This window comes from Esox lucius, chromosome 7 (assembly GCF_011004845.1).
Source record: "Esox lucius isolate fEsoLuc1 chromosome 7, fEsoLuc1.pri, whole genome shotgun sequence".
Classification (NCBI taxonomy): domain Eukaryota; kingdom Metazoa; phylum Chordata; class Actinopteri; order Esociformes; family Esocidae; genus Esox; species Esox lucius.
Window position 1 is genome coordinate 9,719,423 of NC_047575.1, and position 20,079 is coordinate 9,739,501.

A 20,079-nucleotide genomic window follows, 5' to 3' on the forward strand; every position below is an offset into this window, starting at 1 on the left:
TCGGAGATACTGAATTTGGGATTTTCATTAGTTGTCAGTAATAATCATCACAAAAGAAATAAACATTTTAAATATATCAGTCTGTGTGTAATGAATGAATATAATATACAAATTCCACTTTTTGAATGGAATTACTGAAATAAATCAACTTTTAGATAATATTCTAATTTTATGATCAGCACCTGTAATGCACAGGTGGGTTTTTTCACGGCACACATACCACATGGACAAGAGAAAAGAAAGGCTTCAAGTCCAGTTAAGTAGTTTATTATCATCAATAGTAAGGAACACATTTTCATGGAAAACTAGAGATCAACAAAAACAATTTGTTTTGGTAAATATTTAATCACTTGATCATAAAACTTGGTTGAAACCAAAATCTTAATCACACTGTCCCTATCCATCCAAAAAGGTAAGTGGCGCGGTTTCTGATGAATCATCCCCCAAATGCTCTTTCAGAAATGGCACAACTTTAAAAAGGTTAATGTGGAAATCTCTGGATTCATCAGTAGACTCCTGTTTCTGGCTGACACGCTCAGGGCACAGATTTTTGCTTCCCCAACTGATCACACCAACCTATGGTAAATGAAAGAGGTATCAGTATTAGCTTACATGCACTGAACAAAATTATGAACGCAACACCTTTGTTCATTTATCATGAGCTGAACTCAAAGATCTAAGACTTTCTCTATGTACACAAAAGGCCTATTTCTCTCAAATATTGTTCACAAATCTGTCTAAATCTGTGTTGGTGAGCACTTCTCCTTTGCCGAGATAATCCACCCACCACACAGGTGTGGCATATCAAGATGCTGATCAGACAGCATGATAATTGCACAGATGTGCCTTAGGCTGGCCACAATAAAAGGCCACTCTAAAATGTGCAGTTCCATCACACAGCACAATGCCACAGATGTCACAAGTTTTGATGGCTCATTATAAATGAGGGCAAAAACAAGTGTTACATTTGTAATCTTTTTCAATGTATATTACCTGTAGATTACAAAGACCTAATTTACCATGCATAAAGTATGCTTGCAATCATTTCTACGCAAACACTGGGATTCATCAATATTAAATTTGGCTTGAGAATGCTCATAAATGTATGCGAGTTTCATTCATTTGCACATGGCCAAGTGGTGGAATAAGGGAAATGCTCCTCAAACATGGATCATATAATTTGCCAAATATACATTTTCAATGTGTGAATTAAAAATGTCAGAATAATTGAATAATTTCTTATTTCACTGTTCCATTGTGAAATTCATACAATGTTCCTTAACTATGATAATTAATGTAATTTGACCAGTTAATTACTAATCATTTAGAACACCCCTATTTTTCAATTCTTTGTTTAAAATCTAATGAAATGTTACAAAGGTAAGCAGTAAACTGCCAGTGGTTAAAACAGTTGTTCAGATAACCAAAAACTGGGGGAAAAAATCTCTTTCAGAGTTATAAAAAATACTATTTTCAGGGAACAAGTAATGGGTTATCAACTTACAGCTGTTCTGCAGCAATGGAAGCACATTAAGCACAACTTAATGTGCACAACTTAATTAAGCACAACAATTGAAGCACAACAATTGAAGCACAACTTAAATTGTTGAAATTGATTACGATTTACAAACACTGTCTGTATAAAAGCAGTGATGGAACGGACTGTGTTATTACCACCCAATTAAGCATCATTTGGACAGTATTGTACTACAGGAAGTAGTATATTGCTATCATAAATGTGAGTAAAAAAAGCAATTAACAAAGAAAGAAAGACCTCATACGGGACAACAGCTTCAATCACACCTTAACACTGGTCGAAAGATTATGAAGAGAAGACTTTGAGCTGCAGGTTTGACAAGACAAGTGGCAGTAAGAAAATAAGAAAGAGGCTGGTCTGGGCCATGAAGCATCACCAGTGGATTATTGAAGACTGGAAGAAGGTCTTATGGACCAATGATTTAAAAATGTAAATCTTCGGTTCATCACGCAGGGGTTTTGTATGCAGTCGAGTAAACAAAACGTCCTCAGTGAGTGACATTAACTGTCAAACATGGAGGAGAAAGTGTGATGGTCTGAGGCTCTTTTTCTGGATCCAGAATCAGCGACTTGCACAGAGTGAGTGGCACCCTAAACCACAGCATTACCACAGCATTTTGCTGGTGTACGCCTAGTTGCTAAGGGGTTCATCTTATAGCAAGATAATGACCCAAAACATTCCTCCGGAATGTGTCAGAACTGCCTTAGAACAAAAGAACAAGACAATATGCTTCAAATTATGGAATGGCCAAAACAGACTCCAGATTTAAACCCCATCAATCTGGTTTGGGATGAACTGGGAAGAAGGGTGAAAGCAAAGCAACCTACAAGTGCAAAACATTTATGGGAAATTCTGCAACAGTGCTGGGAAGAACCTTTCTGAACAATATTTGATTTCCATTTGTAGATTACATTTTATTAACCAAAAGGTTTCCATGATTTATCTTTGGCCCCAATTATTTATATGCTCTATGCTTAAATTTCAGAGTACCTAAATACTTTGAACTGTCAGGGCCTGACTGTGGAGATGCATCTAGGCTGCCGAACCCCTGCTGTCACCGCCGCCTCCTCCCTCAGCTTGGTGCCCCGTCCTGCTTTGGGGGCACAGCCTCCTCCCTCCCCTTTGGCGCCCGCCCTCCCCCCTTGTTTGTTCCGGTCTTGCAGTCGGGAGCCCACACCTTGGGGTGGGGGTACTTTCAGGTCCTGGCTGGGGGCCTCTAGGCATCTCTATGCGCCTTGGGGGGCCACAGTGAGGGCCTGACCCTGTGGCACTCTGAATCGGAGTTCCTCTAGGCATCTCTGTGCTGTTATTTTGATTTTCCACAATTTGAGGCAACTTGACCCCCTTCTGGACCTTCAGTTTGTGGATCATTGTTTGTGTGTTATGCCTTAGTGCATGGTTTGTCTCTCCTGTTGTTTTTTTCCATTGAGAAGAAGTAATAAAAGGATGTTTCCCATTACTCAATGTACGTCTTATGTCCTGCCTGCGTACAACCGTGACAGAATGATCCACCAACCAAGGACCAAGCAGATCTGGGCCCTAGCTCTGGATCCAATCCAGGATCCAGGCTGGCGGCCAAATCGGCGATCTGATGGACAAGCCCAGACTGGAGAAGCACAGATGTTGATCATTAGAAAACCCTTTTGTGAATATGTTAAAATGCTGAAAACTGTTGTGCTGATGAAAGAAGCCATAAAACTGGCTATTCTGGTTAGAGACAGCTTTCGTTGTTCTGTTCAGGGAGTAGTACACATTGTTGTATGAAATCTTTAGTTTCTTGGCAATTTCAGAAGGCCATTTTGAGCCTGTAATCAAATCCACAAATGTTGATGCTGAAGATACCAAACTAGTCTAAAGGACAGTTTTATTGCTTCTTCTTTTTTATTGCTTTTCTAACAATCAGTTTGCCTTTTAAAATGATAAACTTGGATTAGCCAACACCACATGCCATTGGAACACTGGACTGAATGGCCCATTCCTTTGTAGGGCTGTGTAGATATCCCATTGAAATCAGCCGTTTCCAGCAACAATATAGTCATTTACAAGATTAACAATGTCTATATTGTATTTCTGATCAATTTGATGTTATTTTAGTGGACAAGATTGGAATAGATTTTCTGTCAAAAACAAGAATTTATAAGCAACCACCAACTTTTGAACGGTAGTGTTTTATACCTCCAATCATTCTCAGCATGATGTTTTTCTGAAATCTTTGTTTCATAATTGTATTACATTTAAGGCATTGTATTGGTAAATCCCAAATTAAACCCTCTGACCCTGCTCAACCCTCTGCCCTCCATTTGCTTGTTTGCAAGTGTCCCAAAGCTGAGGCAGAAAATATCATCAAAGGTGTATCCAGGGGCCCCTTCAAGCACGTTATCCGCTATTGAAGTGTATTTGTTTGTCCATAAGACATTGCATTATTTTTGAAGTTTTGCAAACAAAAACAATGCAAATGATCCATTTGTTAAACCCCTAGCCACTCTGTGTAAAAAACTTCATCCAAGTTTTGTCAGCAACACGTGATCATAGAGGGCACTTCGAGCAAGTGCATAGTGGATAGGTATTGCTTTGAGATTTACAGATTTTGTGTATGAGCTTTCACAAATCCATTAGTAAAAAACAAATTTTGGATTGTTTTACGCATGCTTGATGAATGAAGCCCCAGAGGTTTAGAAGTGTTTTTTGAGAATATGGTTCTAATATGAATATCGGAACAGATATAGTATGCCCTGTATGTTTCTAACCTGGATTGTGCGGTAATCATCATAGTTCTTAAATACAGCACCACCGGAGTCACCTGAATGCACAGAGACAAAACAATTTGTTGTAAGGTTAAATACAAATACTAGGACCCTAATCTACCATTTTAAACTAGACGTTTTCTCAATCCCCAAAAAATGAAAGCTAAACAAAAAAAGTGATTGCATTAGATATTGTTTCATTGAATGTAAACGTACCTTTGCAGGCAATATTATCTCTAGTAGGGTCACGCCCACCAGAGCACAGGAAGTTGGCAGTCACAACCTTCTCCAGGTTATTTGCTGTTATGTTTTCTACCGTTGTAGCCAATCCAATACAATTTTTCCTCTGTTAAAGAGAACAAAGGAGAGAAATACATGGCATAATCTATCTTCGTGTGTGTTCTTTTTTAACCTGGTGTGGATCAGAAATCCATATCAGGAAAATTAAACTAGGAAACTGCGTGGATTAGGTTAAGGGTATGTTTTGGGGAAAAATAAGATTTTGAATGGAAATCAATGTTTACAAAAGGATAGGGATTGAGAGAAAAATAGTGTTGTTAATAAACAAACTCACCTGATCCTTAAGCTTAAGTTTGACCTGGTTTTCCTGCTCAAACTGCTCAAACTTATCATATGACATGAAACTGGCTTCTTCGTATGTTTTATGCAACAAAAGCTCTTCTGCAAATAGATAAATGTGAGACAAGGCAACAGATTGCTTAGTTTAACAGAGCTACCATATGTGGTGTGAATGTGACCAGCATGTTGGTGAATGTGTAGATGTATGCTGGAACTGCACCATGTTGCTTGCAGGTTATTTTCTCTCCCACCAGTTTTAAAGCGGCGCTTGTTTCTTTGGTGCACGGGATGCAGATTGGCCTGAGGAAGAAAGAATGCATGAAAGAAAATGTTTAAACTGTCACTCCAGACACCTGGAAAAAGGTCTACATTATTATATGTTTCTTACCTTGTGTCAATAGACACATCTACACTTTTTGTTAGTTTGAGGAGAGCTACATCATAATCATAGAACTCATTCAATCCCTCTGCCGCTTTTGCTTTGAGATTATATTTCGGGTGCAAAATTAGACTTTTGACTTTTATATCTGTTAGGCAAGAAGAACAGATTGTAAGTAAGCAAAACCAATACTTATTTAAAATAAAGGTGGGATCCTGACAAAATACTCTACATGGCCAAAAGTATGTGGACACCCGACCATCACACCTATTTGAGCTAGGCAACGCTCTCCTGGGATCCACTCAGATTCATCCATCAGACCGCCAGATAGGGAAGCATGATTCATCACTCCAGAAAACTTGTTTCCACGGCTCCAGCGGGGGCGTGGTTTACATTATTCCAGCCAACGCTTGGCATTGTGCATGTTGATGTGAGGCTTGCATACAGTTGCTTGGCCATGAAAACCCATTTCATGAAACTCCCAATGCACTGTTCTTGTGCTGATCTTGCTTCCAGAGGCAGTGTGGAACTCTGTGTTGGCTGATGTAATTGATGATAGGCGCTTTTTAAGATCTGTGAGTTTGCATGGTCTACCACTTTGTGTTGCTCTTAGATGCTTCCACTTTCCCACAGTTATAGCACTTACAGTTGACCGGGGCATATCTAGTAGGTCAGAAATGTGTGGCAAAGGTGGCATCCTATGACAGTGCACCTTTTAAAGTCACTGTGCTCTTCAGTACGACCTATTGTACTGGCAATGTTTGTTTATGGAAATGTCATGGCCATGTGCTGGATTTTATGCACCTTGTGAGCAATGGGTGTGACTAAAACACCAGAATTCAATAATTAGTAGGGGTGCCCACAAACCTTTGGCGATATAGAGTATTTAGTCAATTATGCTTATCACTTGAATTAAGAAGTTATGCAATTTCTAACTACAAAGCCATTTATTTAAAGAAAAATGGAGTTAAAAATATTTGGTTGTAAAATAAAATGTTGTTTGAGGAGTGGTTGTACCTTGGCTTTTGATAGTCTTAACTTTGATTTTGTCTACTGTGTCTTCGAACTTGAAGCAGTGAGCAGCGGTCAAGATGTATTCAGGAGTGACCAGAGACCCCATGCATTTCCCTTGACCCCCCTCACGCTACAGGATCAGGAGAGAAATGTTAGACATAAATACAAGAAATGACAACACACAAGAAAACATCTTAATAATAATTAACAAGATGTTAATCTTTAGGTGAACTGTGATGGGCTATTTATACATGTTCAGATTGTGTGTATATGCCCAGTGTATGTACATTTCTCAGGGGCTTACTGCAGAAACCAACGAGCCACCTTTGGAGAAAAATGCCCTAAACTGACATTTATCACGAAATGCATATGGTATGTACCACAACTGATTAAGGTTCCCTAAAGTTGTTTTTCATAAATAATCATCATTTTACAAATCTATCAATTCACATTTGTTGGGGGGAGCAATATAAAAAGATGTTGCTTCACTCGCGCTAGCTAGACTCTGCTCTCTCTAAGTGAGAGAGTTGCATGCATACTTCAAGCAATTTATGAACCCTCAGAAATGTTAGATATTTGTTTAATCCCCTTTTATTTCAGTTCCCAAAAAATGGGAATGATACACACATCACACGGACCAACGGTTGCGATATATAGGGTCGATTTGTTGGAAGAAATTTTTGGGCCATCTTTAGCTCCGTAACTGATATTCTGTTCAAGAATCTCCCGGTATACCTCAGAATTCATGGTTTCCTTAATAATGTGCAGGTGACCTGATCCAGAGGGAGAAAAGCTACCCCAGATATTGGCATTCCCACCACTATGCTTGAATGTCAGGATGAGGTTCTTTTGTTGATAAGCATTGTTGGGTTTTTGCCAAACATAACACTTTTGATTGAGATAGATTTTGGACTAATCTATCCAGAGAATGGATTTCTTCAGGTTTTTCCAGGTGGGCTCTGGCAAAGTTATGATCAGAAATGTGGTTCTTTTTTGACAGCAGCCTGCTTCCTAGCAACAATTCCATGAATGCCAATTCAATGTAGTGTTTTTCTTATTGTTGAAGCATGCACAGTGATGTGTAATTCAGCAATGGAGGTCTGCCAATTTCCAGATGTTTTGTTTTGGTTGTAATTTACCTAATGTACTATTTAAAAGAAAAAAAATTGTGGCTCTTAGGGATATTTTGCAAAGGCGTCCACTTCTACGCTAAGTTGCTGTCATGTTAAATGCTCTCCATTTGTAAATGATTTGCCTCACAGTGTACTGACAATCCTTTTGAAATGGTTATATAGCATACCCTAGACGGATGTGCTTTACTACTTTATTCCTGAGATCACCTGTATAGGTACCAAACTGACCAGATTTCTTATCTTTGTTTATTTGAGTCCCAGCCAAATGCTTTTCTTACAGATCCCTCCTTTGATTCATTAATTTGGTATCCAATTATTTCCCCACCTGATTGCCGGGCCGCGTAAGCGGTCAATGTCATTCACGAATGAAAGAAAAACTAAAGTTCATGTCAGGAAATGAAATTGCTTTGGCAGTGTAAACTTCATATTCAGTCTAGCTAGCAATTGCTCAATTCTTAAGACTATTCCAAGTAGTTAGATACTAATAAGCCTATTACTAGCTAATAAGCAGTTAAAACAGCCAGTGGCAAAAGCCATTTCATAGATGCAATTTGTGGTGGAGGTATACTTAATAAGAAATGTTAGTCAGTTTAACACAATGCTTAATGGTATCTAGCGAAATATTCAAACTTGGCGTGATGTTACTGCGTGATTTCTTTTTGAGAGATGCTTTACCGACACTGGGCAAATGTATAGCACCATGGTGAAGTGTTTAAAGACACAGCCACTCATGTGGGAGACCTGGGTATGAATCCAGTAAGGGCAACAATGTTTTCTGCTTTTAATTGCAGGCTAGCTGAACTAGGCTTGTCTGCTTCCTTTTCTGTTTTTTCATACCTACTTGATTTAACCAATGCTAATTAGGGATTACTTATTTTTTTACCTGCAGTAATTTCTTTCTAATTTTGTATTTCTAGTACACACAATTTAATCTAAACCAACATGGAATTGGTAACTATAAACCAGTTGTCAGATAAAAAAAAATACTTGTTTTGATTATATAAATATTTCACAATGAATACGGTGAAAAAAATATTTGATAGCACAGGGGGTTGACATACTTTCAAGGAGCACTGTATAACAGAAATAAAACAATAATCTAACATGATTTCTCTTCATTTAGACAAATTAGGGTTGAATAATTACTGTGACTTCAATCCTCGCAAGCCAGGGGTATCGAAGGCGTTGAGAATCTGGGGTGCCTTTGTCATAGTTTCTATGGAGCCCGCATAAACCCACAACGTTCGCTTCATCTAGGAGAGAGGTAAGTCAACACACTGAAACAAAGAAACTCCAATATAGAACTAATAATAAGGTCTATGCAGTTACCGAACCACACACTTCCATATTTGTTGATCAAATTAGGAATCATACCAATTATTTCATCAAAGGTTTTATCCAATTCATCGCCACTCTTTACTTTAAAGTAATGAGTCTCCCCATCTCTTTTTGTCACAAGTGGCGTAATATCTTCATCATAAATATCACTTCCAACACCAAAAATATAGATATCTGAAAAAAGACAAGAGGAAGTGCCCAAAACATTAGGCATGAGATAAAATCAGGAGCATTCACAGCCTTTAGATGATTCTAGTGCCACAAATAGTTAATAGTAATAGTTAATAGTAAAAAAAAATATATTAATGAAGAACAAGTGTTGTGTGATATATTTAAAGAGTAGAACGTCAAAACAACAAATACATAGTCCTTACCAAGATTTTTATCCCGTTCATCTTTTTTATTCATGATAACCATTTCATTGATTTTGGCAACCGTTTCTTCGGGTCTACCTCCCATGTTATAAGCACCTGTATGTATGTAATTATTACTGAGCTGACCAAAGCAGTGGGAAAAAAACGGTTAAAACTGTAGTTTATTAAAAAAAAAATACATGTGAATAGTAGTGTTATAATACCATCTGTGAAAAAGATGAGGACATGGTAAAGCTGCTCAAATAAAGTTTCATTTCGCTGTTTTTGGATAGCCATGCTCTCCAGAATGGTTTTAAATGCAAGGTTGAGATTGGTCCCAACATTTTCTCTTGCTGTAAAGAGGTGCACACATACAAACACACAATGTTTATATTTTTCACATTATATCTAATCCAGTCACTGCAGAAGTCAATGCTCAGGGTATTAATAAGGTACAGTACAAACATGTATTTTTGTTAATGTTTGTCTACATATATACAGTTAGGTCCAGAAATAATTGGACACTGACACGTTTTGTTATTTTGGCTGTTTTCCAAAATATATTCAAATTACAGTTAAATAATAAATATGGGCTTAGAGTGCAGTCTCTCAGCTTTAATTTGAGGGTATTCACATCCAAATTGGAGGAAGGGTTTAGAAATGAAAGCTATTTAATATATAGCCCCCTCTTTTTCAAGGGACAAAAAGTAATTGGACAACTGACTCAAAAGCTGTTTCATGGACAGGTGTGGGTTATTCCTTCATTATTTCTTCATCAATTAGGCAGGTAAAAGGTCTGGAGTTAATTCCAGGTGTGGCATTCGCATTTGGAAGCTGTTGCTGTGAACCCACAACATGCAGCCAAAGTAGCTCTCAATGCAAGTGAAACAGGCCGTCCTTAGGCTGCCAAAAATTTTAATATATCAGAGAGATAGCAGGAACAGTAGCAGTGGCCAAATCAACAGTTTGGTACATTCTGAGAAAAAAAGGCCTAGAGGTCTACAGAAGACAACAGTGGTGGATGATCATAGGATCATTTCCATGGTAAAGAAAAACCCCTTCACGACATCCAGCCAAGTGAACACTCTCCAGGAGGTAGGTATATCATTATCCAAGTCTACCATAAAGAGAAGACTTCACCAGTGCAAACTGGACAAGGTGCAAACCAGAGGGTTCACCAGAGGGTTCACCACAAGGTGCAAACCATTCATAAGCCTCAAGTTTAGAAAGGCCAGATTAGCCAAAAAACATCTTAAAAAGCCAGCCCAGTTATGGAATATCATTCTTTGGACAGATGAAATGGAGATCAACCTGTACCAGAATGGTGGGAAGAAAAAAGTATGAAGAAGGCATGATCCAAAGCATACCACATCATTTGTAAAACACAGTGGAGGCAGTGTTATGGCATGGGCATGCGTGGCTTCCATTGGCACTGGGTCACTAGTGTTCATTGATGATGTCACAGAAGACAGAAGCAGTTGGATGAGGTCTGAAGTGTATAAGGATATTATGTCAACTCTGATTCAGCCAAATCCAGTGAATTGGACGTTGATTGGACGGCACGTTACTTTACAGATGGACAATGACCCAAAACATACTGTGAAAGCAACCCAGGATTTTTTTATGGCAAAGTGGAATATTCTGCAATGGCCGAGTTAATCATCTGATCTCAACCCGATCGTCATGCATTTCACTTGCTGTAGACAAAACTTAAGGTAAAAAGACCCACAAACAAACAACAACTGAAGACAGCTGCAGTAAAGGCATGGCAAAGCATCAAAAGGAAACCCAGCATTAGGTGTCCATGTGTTCCAGACTACACGCCATCGCCTACATTCTCAAAAAAGTATAAAAATATATATATATTTTTTGATTGTGTTACTTTGTCCAATTACATTTGAACCCCTGAAATAAGGGGACTGTGTATGAAAATGTTTGCAATTCCTAAACATTTCATACAATATTTTTGTTCAATCCCTAGAATTAAAGCTGAAAGTCTGCACTTCAATTGCATCTCAGTTGTTTCATTTCAAATGCATTGTGGTGGCATACAGAGCCAAAATTATGAAAATTGTCAGTGTCCAAATATTTATGTATGTATGTATGTATGTATGTATGTATGTATGTATGTATGTATGTATGTATGTATGTATGTAAATATTAAATATAGATATGTTTGTGTGTAAATGTTTTCTCACCATCATATTGAAAGTTTTTCAATTCAGTCAAGATGTTGTCAAGTGTTTTTCGGTTTTCCCCAGAAAAGTCTATTATGTTGACAATCTCTTTTATATCAGAAGCAAAAAAAAGTATTTCATAATTTGGGCTCACTGAAAAGGAGCTAACCTATGAAAGAGCAAAATTCAAAACAGGAAAACATTTAGGAGAAGGACTACTGTGCTGAATCAATAACTGCAGATTGTATACAGGATAGTTTGTCATTGTTGTTTACAGTCTTTTGCATTATAAGTTATTTAGAGTACTTTTCAGTATAAATTATTCACAGTTCTTTGGAAAAACACAATATACCATTAGAAAAAATAAATACAAATAAAGTTACTAAAATAACGATTAACAAAAATTTTAAGACATTAAAAGATTTCTGCATCTGTTAAGCTGTACTATAAAGTCACATCCCGTTAAGCGACAGAAGGAAACCAAGTGCATGAACCTGGTGAAGTCATCTGGCATCAAAGAAGGCCTACACACTGACCATGAGAAGAACCTTGTAAGAAATGGCCTTTGAGAAAAGAAATCATTCTTGTGGAAAGGCAAAAAAACATTATGCGAAAGACCAGAAGGTGAAAACCAATAAGCAGATTAGCTTATAGAGCAATGAATCCAAATTAAATGTGTGGTTTACAATGATGCCAGTATCTCAGAAGAGATAAGGAACATTGTCCTCTGTCTGCAGCCTTTTGTGAAGCACTGCAGCAGCTCTGTCATGGTTTGAAAGTGCCTTTTTGCGAACTGTGTAGGGGATCTGGTCAAAATTCAACAATCGATTTATTTCTTTGTTCATCTAAACAGCTGGCAGCTGAGTTTTACCCCAACTATGCTGACATCCAGTTCTCAGTGCCTACTCTCCTTCCAACCGCTGTTAGTTTTATGTTTGTAAAGATAGATCAATCCGGCAACATTCTAAAGACATATGTGTTACATGATAATTGGATGCATGGTACAATAATGAATTTGTAGAAGTTTATTATTGATGATAAACACATCAAATAATATACAGAGCGTTTGCTCTGTATAGTAAAAGAATACTGATTCGTTCGGTGTTATCATTCAATTGAATGATTGTTTCATACACTTCATTTTCTTATAAACAATCTGTGATGACCTGTCATTCTGAATGAAGAGTTACACAGCTAATGCATTTACATACCTTTGTGATAAGTTTTATGACAGCATTTCTTGCTTTCTGAAACTCTTCTTCGTTAATGCTGTCAGAGATATCCATGGCAATGTATATGTTAAGCAATCCACCTTTTTCTACATGAATCTTCTTTCCTACCAAATCAGTGTCATCTGAAAGGCACAAGAAGAATCTTATACTTCCACAATAATTAATGTATATTACATGCAGTTTTTAGATACTGTATTATACTTCCACAATAACTAATGTATATTACATGCAGTTTTTATATACTTTATTACATTCTCCCCTGAAACACAATGTATATGAGACTATGGGAGATGAAATTTAAATATGTGAAAGGTTTGGCAAATATGGTGTGCATAAATGAAATGATACTGTGGACTGAGATGAAGACATATAACAACTGGTTGATTGTTTAGGAGACCTACTATTGGTTTCTGAAACCAGAAGGCTCTCTCTGATGGCACTGCCGAAAGCCTCTGTGATCTCCAGTGGTGTATCATAAGTGTGTTTGTCTGCCACAAGAACAAAAGAACATGTTGACAACCACAGTGTTAAATTCCATACCGTCTATGACAATGAACTGTACAGTACATTCTTCAGGTGTCTTTCAACACTGAACTAGTTGTAACTGTGCTGTATTGCTTTACTTTGGGGGGGGGGGTTCTGGGTCCTTACAGTAACATTTAGGCTCAGTCCCAGTCCACTGGCCATTTTCTTGACATACACGCTCCTTTGACCCCACCAAAGTTAAACCGTCGTCACAGCGATATGTCACTCCGTCACCGATGCCAAAAAAATCTCCGGTCCTCCTAGCACCTGGTGGGGTCCCAGGGTCAGCACAACGATCTCCATCTCTAACTGTCAGAGTGGTAGAAGGTCAGAGAGAAGTTAATAGGGAAGGGGCAAGGCAGCAGAAAGGGAATAACATGCAGTCTTTAATGGGCATCTTTTAGAGTGGGTTATTAGGACCACAGGAGAGTTGACCTGAGGAAGCAGCGAGAGAAGACTTTTCACTACTCACTGCCACTGCTGCATATGGGAGTTCCCCCACTCCACTTCCCATTGGGTTGGCATTTACGGGAGGAGGAGCCACGCAGCGTGTATCCAGAATAACACTCGTATGTGGTTTCATTGTTAACAAAATATTGAGCTTGTACGGGAAAGACTGAACCACTTTCTAAAACCAAGGGGTTGGGGCATTCAATCACTTGAGAAGAAAACAAATGGAGAAAGCACTGTTTAATTAGCATTCCTTTACTTTCAAATACTGCCTTCATTAAAAATATCAGAACAAGGAAGTGTCACTTACTCCTGCACCTTTGAGTTGACCTTCTTTTTGGACCTGGGGACCAAGCTCCACTCTTCTGGCAAGAGCGCGTTAAAGCAGGATAGGCATAGTACCCTTCTGGACAGTGGTATACAAGCATACTGCCATAGAAATGGCCATTGCTTAAAGTGTAATAACCTCCTTCAATGTCCAAATTCTTATCATTGCAGAGAGTTTCACACAGAACACCTACACCTGTAAGGTCAGTGAAGGAATATGTTTTACACATTACTGTATGAAGGACCAAGGAAAGGTTGTGTATCTGTCTAGAATAGCAGAACACATCAAATCTAGTTTTATCAAATCTACACCTTCCAGAGTGCAAATATGTCTGAGGGAGTCAAAGCTGAAGATGTGTGTAAAGGGAAATCACATTGCATTTGTTTACTGTTGATTAGCATGATCTGTACTAATGCAGTCTTCAAATGAGAGTTTATATAATCATATCCACAGTTATAATGGTTTGACATCTGACCTGCTGATGCACGGTGCCTTTTGGCTGCACTAAGCTCATATCGGGGTGGAGCATACAGTGGATATAAAAAGTCTACACACCCCTTTTAAAATGTCAGGTTTTTGTGATGTAAGAGAATGAGACAAAGATAAATCATGTCAGAACTTTTTCCACTTTTAATGTAACCTATAATGTGAACAATTCAATTGAAAAACAAACTGAAATCTTCGAGAGGAATAATGAAAAATAACCTGGTTGCATAAGTGTGCACACCCTATTATAACTGGGGTTTGTGGCTGTGTTCAGAATTAACCACACATTCAAACTCATGTTAAATAGAAGTCATTTCACACCTGCCATCATTTAAAGTGACTCAGATTAACACAAATAAAGGTCAAATGTTCTCGTAGGATTTTTCTGACATTTTCTTAGTTGCATCTCAGAGCAAAAGCCATGCTCCGCAGAGCGCTTCCAAAGAGGGAAGGGATCATCCGAGGGATCTCATTGTTGAAAGACATCAGTCAGGAGAAGGGTACAAACTAATTTCCAAAGCATTAGATATACCATAAAACACAGTGAAGACAGTGATCATCAAGTCGAGAAAATATTGCACAACAGGGACATTACCAAGAACTGGACGTCCCTCCAAAATCGACAAAAAGACGAGAAGAATACTGGTCAGGGAGGCTTCCAAGAGGGCTACAGCAACAGGGTTGGTTGACGCGCAGGCGCGTCAATGAGAAAAAATTGTATTCACTGCTCCGTAACTATAGAAGTTAGATTCTTCATTCTACTTCCATGTTAATATGGATATTCTGCTGCAAATAACGTCTCGTTTGTGTACTTTCGTCAACTAGAAGCCCCACAAATATTGATCACCTATAGTCCTGCAGTATTTCAGCATCAGCCCTAACTAATTATATAGGTTTCTGTTGTTTAGAAGTCTAAAATACATAAACTAATCCAATGCGAAGTCTATCCATGTCACCCCCCTCCCCAAAAAAGAGAGAAAGAGGGAGTTAGCGCGCCAGGGTGAGAGGCGCATGTCGCACTTACCATGCTCCCACTTGGATTGCATTGAAGACGCATTCAGTTGCTACAATACATTTTTTGAGAAAAAATAAATGGCCAAACAGATATTCACGGTGAAAGAAGTGGAATAAATGATTATGGAGAGCGAGGATAGTGAAAATGGGTCTGAACATTCAGACGATGAAAAGTATCAGGATTGAATGACCCATTTGTAAAATACTGTAAGTGTAGCCTAAATGCTATTCTATCATAATGTTTATTATTATTTTGCATTGTTTTAGTGGAATTACTATGATTACTTAAAATAATGGTAGGGTAGCCAGTGGTCAAATGTGCGCCTATGCTGTGTTGTGTAGAGTGCAGAGATGGGGACAAGTCACACATGGTCAAGTCCAAGCAAGTCTCAAGTCACAGTTCAGATAAATCAAGCAAGTCAAGTCAAGTCAAGGGTTCACCCTAAGCAAGTCAAGTCGAGTCCTTATAAGTTTCAAGTCAAGTCAAGTCACAGTACTAAAGAGATGAACACACACACACACACACTGTCCTCTGTTTCTGACGTGCGCTCGGTGCGAACCTCGATTTCAAAATCAAATATTTTTCTCTTCCGCGGTACAATTTTTTGGGGGGACGAAGCGGAGGGATCTTGAATCAGCCTGAAGGGGTTGTATTCGCTATAACAACCACCTCGCTATACCTTATCCCGCTTATTACATGGCTACCTACCAAATAAATCAATAATTGGCACAAAATATTAGAATCCTGCTGTGTCCATAGCAACGCGCTGTTTTTCATTGCAACGGTCTGTTAATAATAACAACCTTATAAACTAATTATTGTGATTGAAAAACTGCCTAATATGTAATTACGCTGTAATTATTCTTGTCTGTATGAGTAAAAAAAAAAAACTCTTCCAAATGTTTAGGTGCTAGTAATCACATCGGCGCCTCCATGTTAGCCTTTCATGCAGTAAAGTTAACTGTTATGGTGTAAGCACAATGCTTTTAAGTTTCCACACGCAGTCCACAAACACTTGAAAATGCGCACATTTAATACAGACAGTATAGCCTACGTGTAATAATATACATGCCCGCTCATTTTAAGATGCCCATCAACATTAAAATTCAGGCTATGCCACTGTTATAGTCAAATTCCCTTACATCTATTTACCAGACATATTCAGTAATGATAATGGTCACATTTCTAACAAGAAAAAAAAACAAACATAAAATGCAACCAAGGCCAAATTCTGACAAACAAAAGATTAATTAATTACATTAGTAACTTAATCGTTATAGATCTTAGTGAAACTGAATATAAAGAGATTACTTTCTTACCTTTCCTTGTGGTTCTTAAAATGACGAATGAAATTTGACGTTGTTGCATATTTTGCATCTGGCAAATCTTTTTTTATTCACACGGTCCAGTTTAAAGTCCTTGGAGCTTGACTAACGTTACTGTCTGCCATGTTTGGCGCGGTTTGAATTGTGCAGCGTTTAAGGCACATCCGCTGATTAGTAGTGCTGATGTTACAACATATAGAATTATTTTATTGCTGTTTGTTTATTATAAGTTCAAGTCATTGTCGAGTCTTCTACTTCAAGTCAAGTCAAGTCTCAAGCAACTTGTTCTCAAGTCAAAGTCAAGTCAAGTCATTTTCATACTTTAATTAAGCAAGTCACAAGTCCTGAAAATTGTGACTCGAGTCAGACTCGAGTCAAGTCATGTGACTCGAGTCCCCCACCTCTACTAGAGTGTCACCTGTGGATATAACCATCCAAAGGAAGAGACTGTACACATCCCAGTTCTAATCTCCACCACTTCCAGATATGGCACATGTAGGGATTCCAAAGGAAATAAAGACACCCCCAATTCAAGACACCCCATTTATTTTTTTGGCTTTTGGAAGTACAATATTCCGCGACACCATATGGGCCTTTACAATGGTTTTCAGAGTGTTTGAGAAAAAATATTATGTGGACGAGAGCAGAATCCCAGGATATAAAGCACTTCCTTCTACTATAAAGTATGACAATTTTAGAAGCCAAAATGTCAAGATAGTGACAGGCGGATTTTAAAACCGTAGAACTGCAGGAATTTCTGGCAGGTACTGGTTGTGTGCTACGTGACAACAATCTCCCGTATTCTTCATATGAATGGGCTATGGGGTAGGGTGGCAAGATGGAAACATTTTCTTACAAAGAAAACATCCAAGCCCGGCTGAAGTTTGCAAAAACAAACATCCAGTCTCCCAAAAGGATGTGGGAAAATGTATTATGGTCTGATAAAACCAAGCTTGAACTTTTTGGCCATAATTCCAAAATGTGTGTTTGCCGCAAAAACAACACTGCATTGCACAAATAACACCATACCCACAGTGAAGCATGGTGGTGGCAGCATTATGCTTTGGGGCTGTTTTTCTTCAGCTGGAACCGGAACCTTAGTCAGGGTGGAGGGAATTATGAACAGTTCCAAATACCAGGCAATTTTGTCACAAAACCTTCCGGCTTCCGTTAGAAAGCTGAAGATGAAGTTCACCACCTTTCAGCACAACAACAACCCAAAGCACACATCCAAATCCACAAAAGCATGGCTTCACCAGAAGAAGATTAATCTTCTGGAATGGCCCAGCCAGAGCCCAGTCTTGAATCCAATTGAACATCTGTGGGGTGATCTGAAGAGGGCTGTGCACAGGAGATTTGTCTTTGCAATGACAGATTTGGAGCGCTTTTGCAAAGAAGAGTGGGCAAATATTGCCACGTCAAGATGTGCCATGCTAATAGACTCCTACCCCAAATGACTGAGTGCTGTAATGAAATCAAAAGGTGCTTCAACAAAGTATTAGTTTAAGGATGTGCACACTTATGCAACCAAGTATTGTGAGGTTTTTTTCCCCTCAAAGATTTCAGTTTGTTTTTCAATTGAATTATTGACGTTATAGGTCACATTAAAGGTGGAAAAAGGTCTGACATGATTTATCTTTGTCTCATTCTTTTACGTCACAAGAACTTGGCATTTTAACAGGGTGTGTAGACTTTATATCCATTGTATGCCTTTCCCACCCTTTTTTTCAGTGTTAAAGATAAAGGGGACATTGTTAATTTTCTCATTTCATGAAAGTTTAATTACAGCAACAGAAATTTGCATTAAACCCTCAAATTCTACCACACATACATTAATAACTTACATTTTTACGTTTAGACAACCGATTTGCAAAATTATACAAAAACATTATTTCAATAATTCAAAAAATTAGAAGAGCGATTTACATGACATAATGATTCGCTACTCTATTCAGTGCGTTTTCCTCAAACAGAAATGGAATTAATAGACTGTGTAAAGTTTTACCAACCAGGATATGTCCGGGACATTTTACTAGCCGCAGTCTGAAAATGTTCCGCTACAATATGATTACTGCAAATGTATTTCTGAAATCAAAATATGAACATTCTACAGATGTCCTCTTTAATTAATAATCCAATTAAATACTTAAAGGAACACAGTTATCTTAGCATCATTGTGACCTTGAAATAGAAAAAAATAAATAGAAAATGCAAATGTAACATTAAACAGTGCTTTAATCAGTAAAAGGACTAAATAGCTATTTGTCCAAGTTCTAGTGAGTAAGACAGATCGTACTGCCTCTTTCTAGGATATGATAGATAAGCTCTGCAGAGAAGTCAGCTGATTTGAAGTACCCATTTGTGGAACTAGATGGCTGGTGAAAGTAAAAGCCATCTAATACTACTGGTATGAAAAGATAGGACAACGAACATGGGCTTATGGAGTGAATGTCAGAGATGATCAGAACTAGGCAATTGCTGACAAACACTACTATACTTAGAAATTATACCTTGTACTTTTCAAACTTTATATACTGTCTGTAAATTAAGACTTTTTGGCATCTGTAAGGCTCCACTCGCAGAAGTCTAGACTGTGTTTAGGAAGAGACGGCTCTGTGGTTTTCATATGTGGTCTGTAGTGACAACGGACAGGGTACATGTGCCATGGTTAGCATTCCTGCAGGACATTGTAGACAGGACAGTTACTGTATCCATAATTAGTGTTCCTAAAGGTTTTAGGACATTTGTGTCAGAACGCTAAGCCCTGTAGTTAGGATATGAAGGCCTGATAAAAGAAGGCTTGTTAAACTTTATCTGGGTTATTGCTCAATTCTGTCTTCATGATGCAACTTGTATCAAACCAGATTGGTTTTTCATTGATTCGATCAATGTCCACTTGTCTATATTTAACCTATCCAATTACAATGTGCTTGTGGTTATTCAGATATCTTCATGCCAATTATTTATACTTATTAAACAAGTATTGATGATAAAAAATAAATCCTTGTTGTATATATTTACTTCAAGTATATTTTTTCCCAGTTCAAATTATCTACTCAGAAAAATAGGATAATTTTTCTAGAAAGATTCCTAAAGACAACAATAGGTATTAATATTTTAGGTGTAAAAGGACTTACCCAAAAAGAGAGGACATAAAAGAAGCGCTAAACACAAATTTGAGCATACAGAGAAATTCATGGTGGCTAACAGTTCTGAAAATGAAACAACCTAAAAGCAACTGTGTAATTATACTGAGGGAAGGAGGGAAGGACCGTGATGAAGACATGACAAAAAGCACGCTGTCACTGGTTAACCTTAAGTCAAATAAAAGAAGATCAATGACCTACTCAATGAGATATAGAAAGTCATCCACCAAATTACCAACAAGTGTCCATTTTTAATATGATTCACTTAATATGAGGCTGATACTATGACTTACTGATTATTATTATTATAAGCAGTTG

General features: G+C 38.0%; 1 protein-coding gene across 1 annotated transcript; it reads right to left on the bottom strand.

Annotated features, from left to right (window-relative positions):
* Positions 1-251: 251 nt before the first annotated feature.
* On the bottom strand, positions 252-19,857 carry cfbl (complement factor b, like). The gene is made up of 18 exons (XM_010903688.3): positions 19,753-19,857; positions 13,772-13,984; positions 13,484-13,669; positions 13,138-13,320; positions 12,888-12,974; positions 12,466-12,608; positions 11,276-11,423; positions 9,302-9,430; positions 9,099-9,194; positions 8,761-8,898; positions 8,533-8,639; positions 6,257-6,383; positions 5,249-5,387; positions 5,081-5,160; positions 4,856-4,962; positions 4,498-4,627; positions 4,285-4,337; positions 252-576 (listed from the first exon to the last, which is right to left on the bottom strand). Exons 1-18 carry the CDS (start codon positions 19,811-19,813, stop codon positions 397-399), a joined length of 2,307 nt encoding a protein of 768 aa, XP_010901990.2. The 5' UTR covers positions 19,814-19,857; the 3' UTR covers positions 252-396.
* Positions 19,858-20,079: the final 222 nt, after the last annotated feature.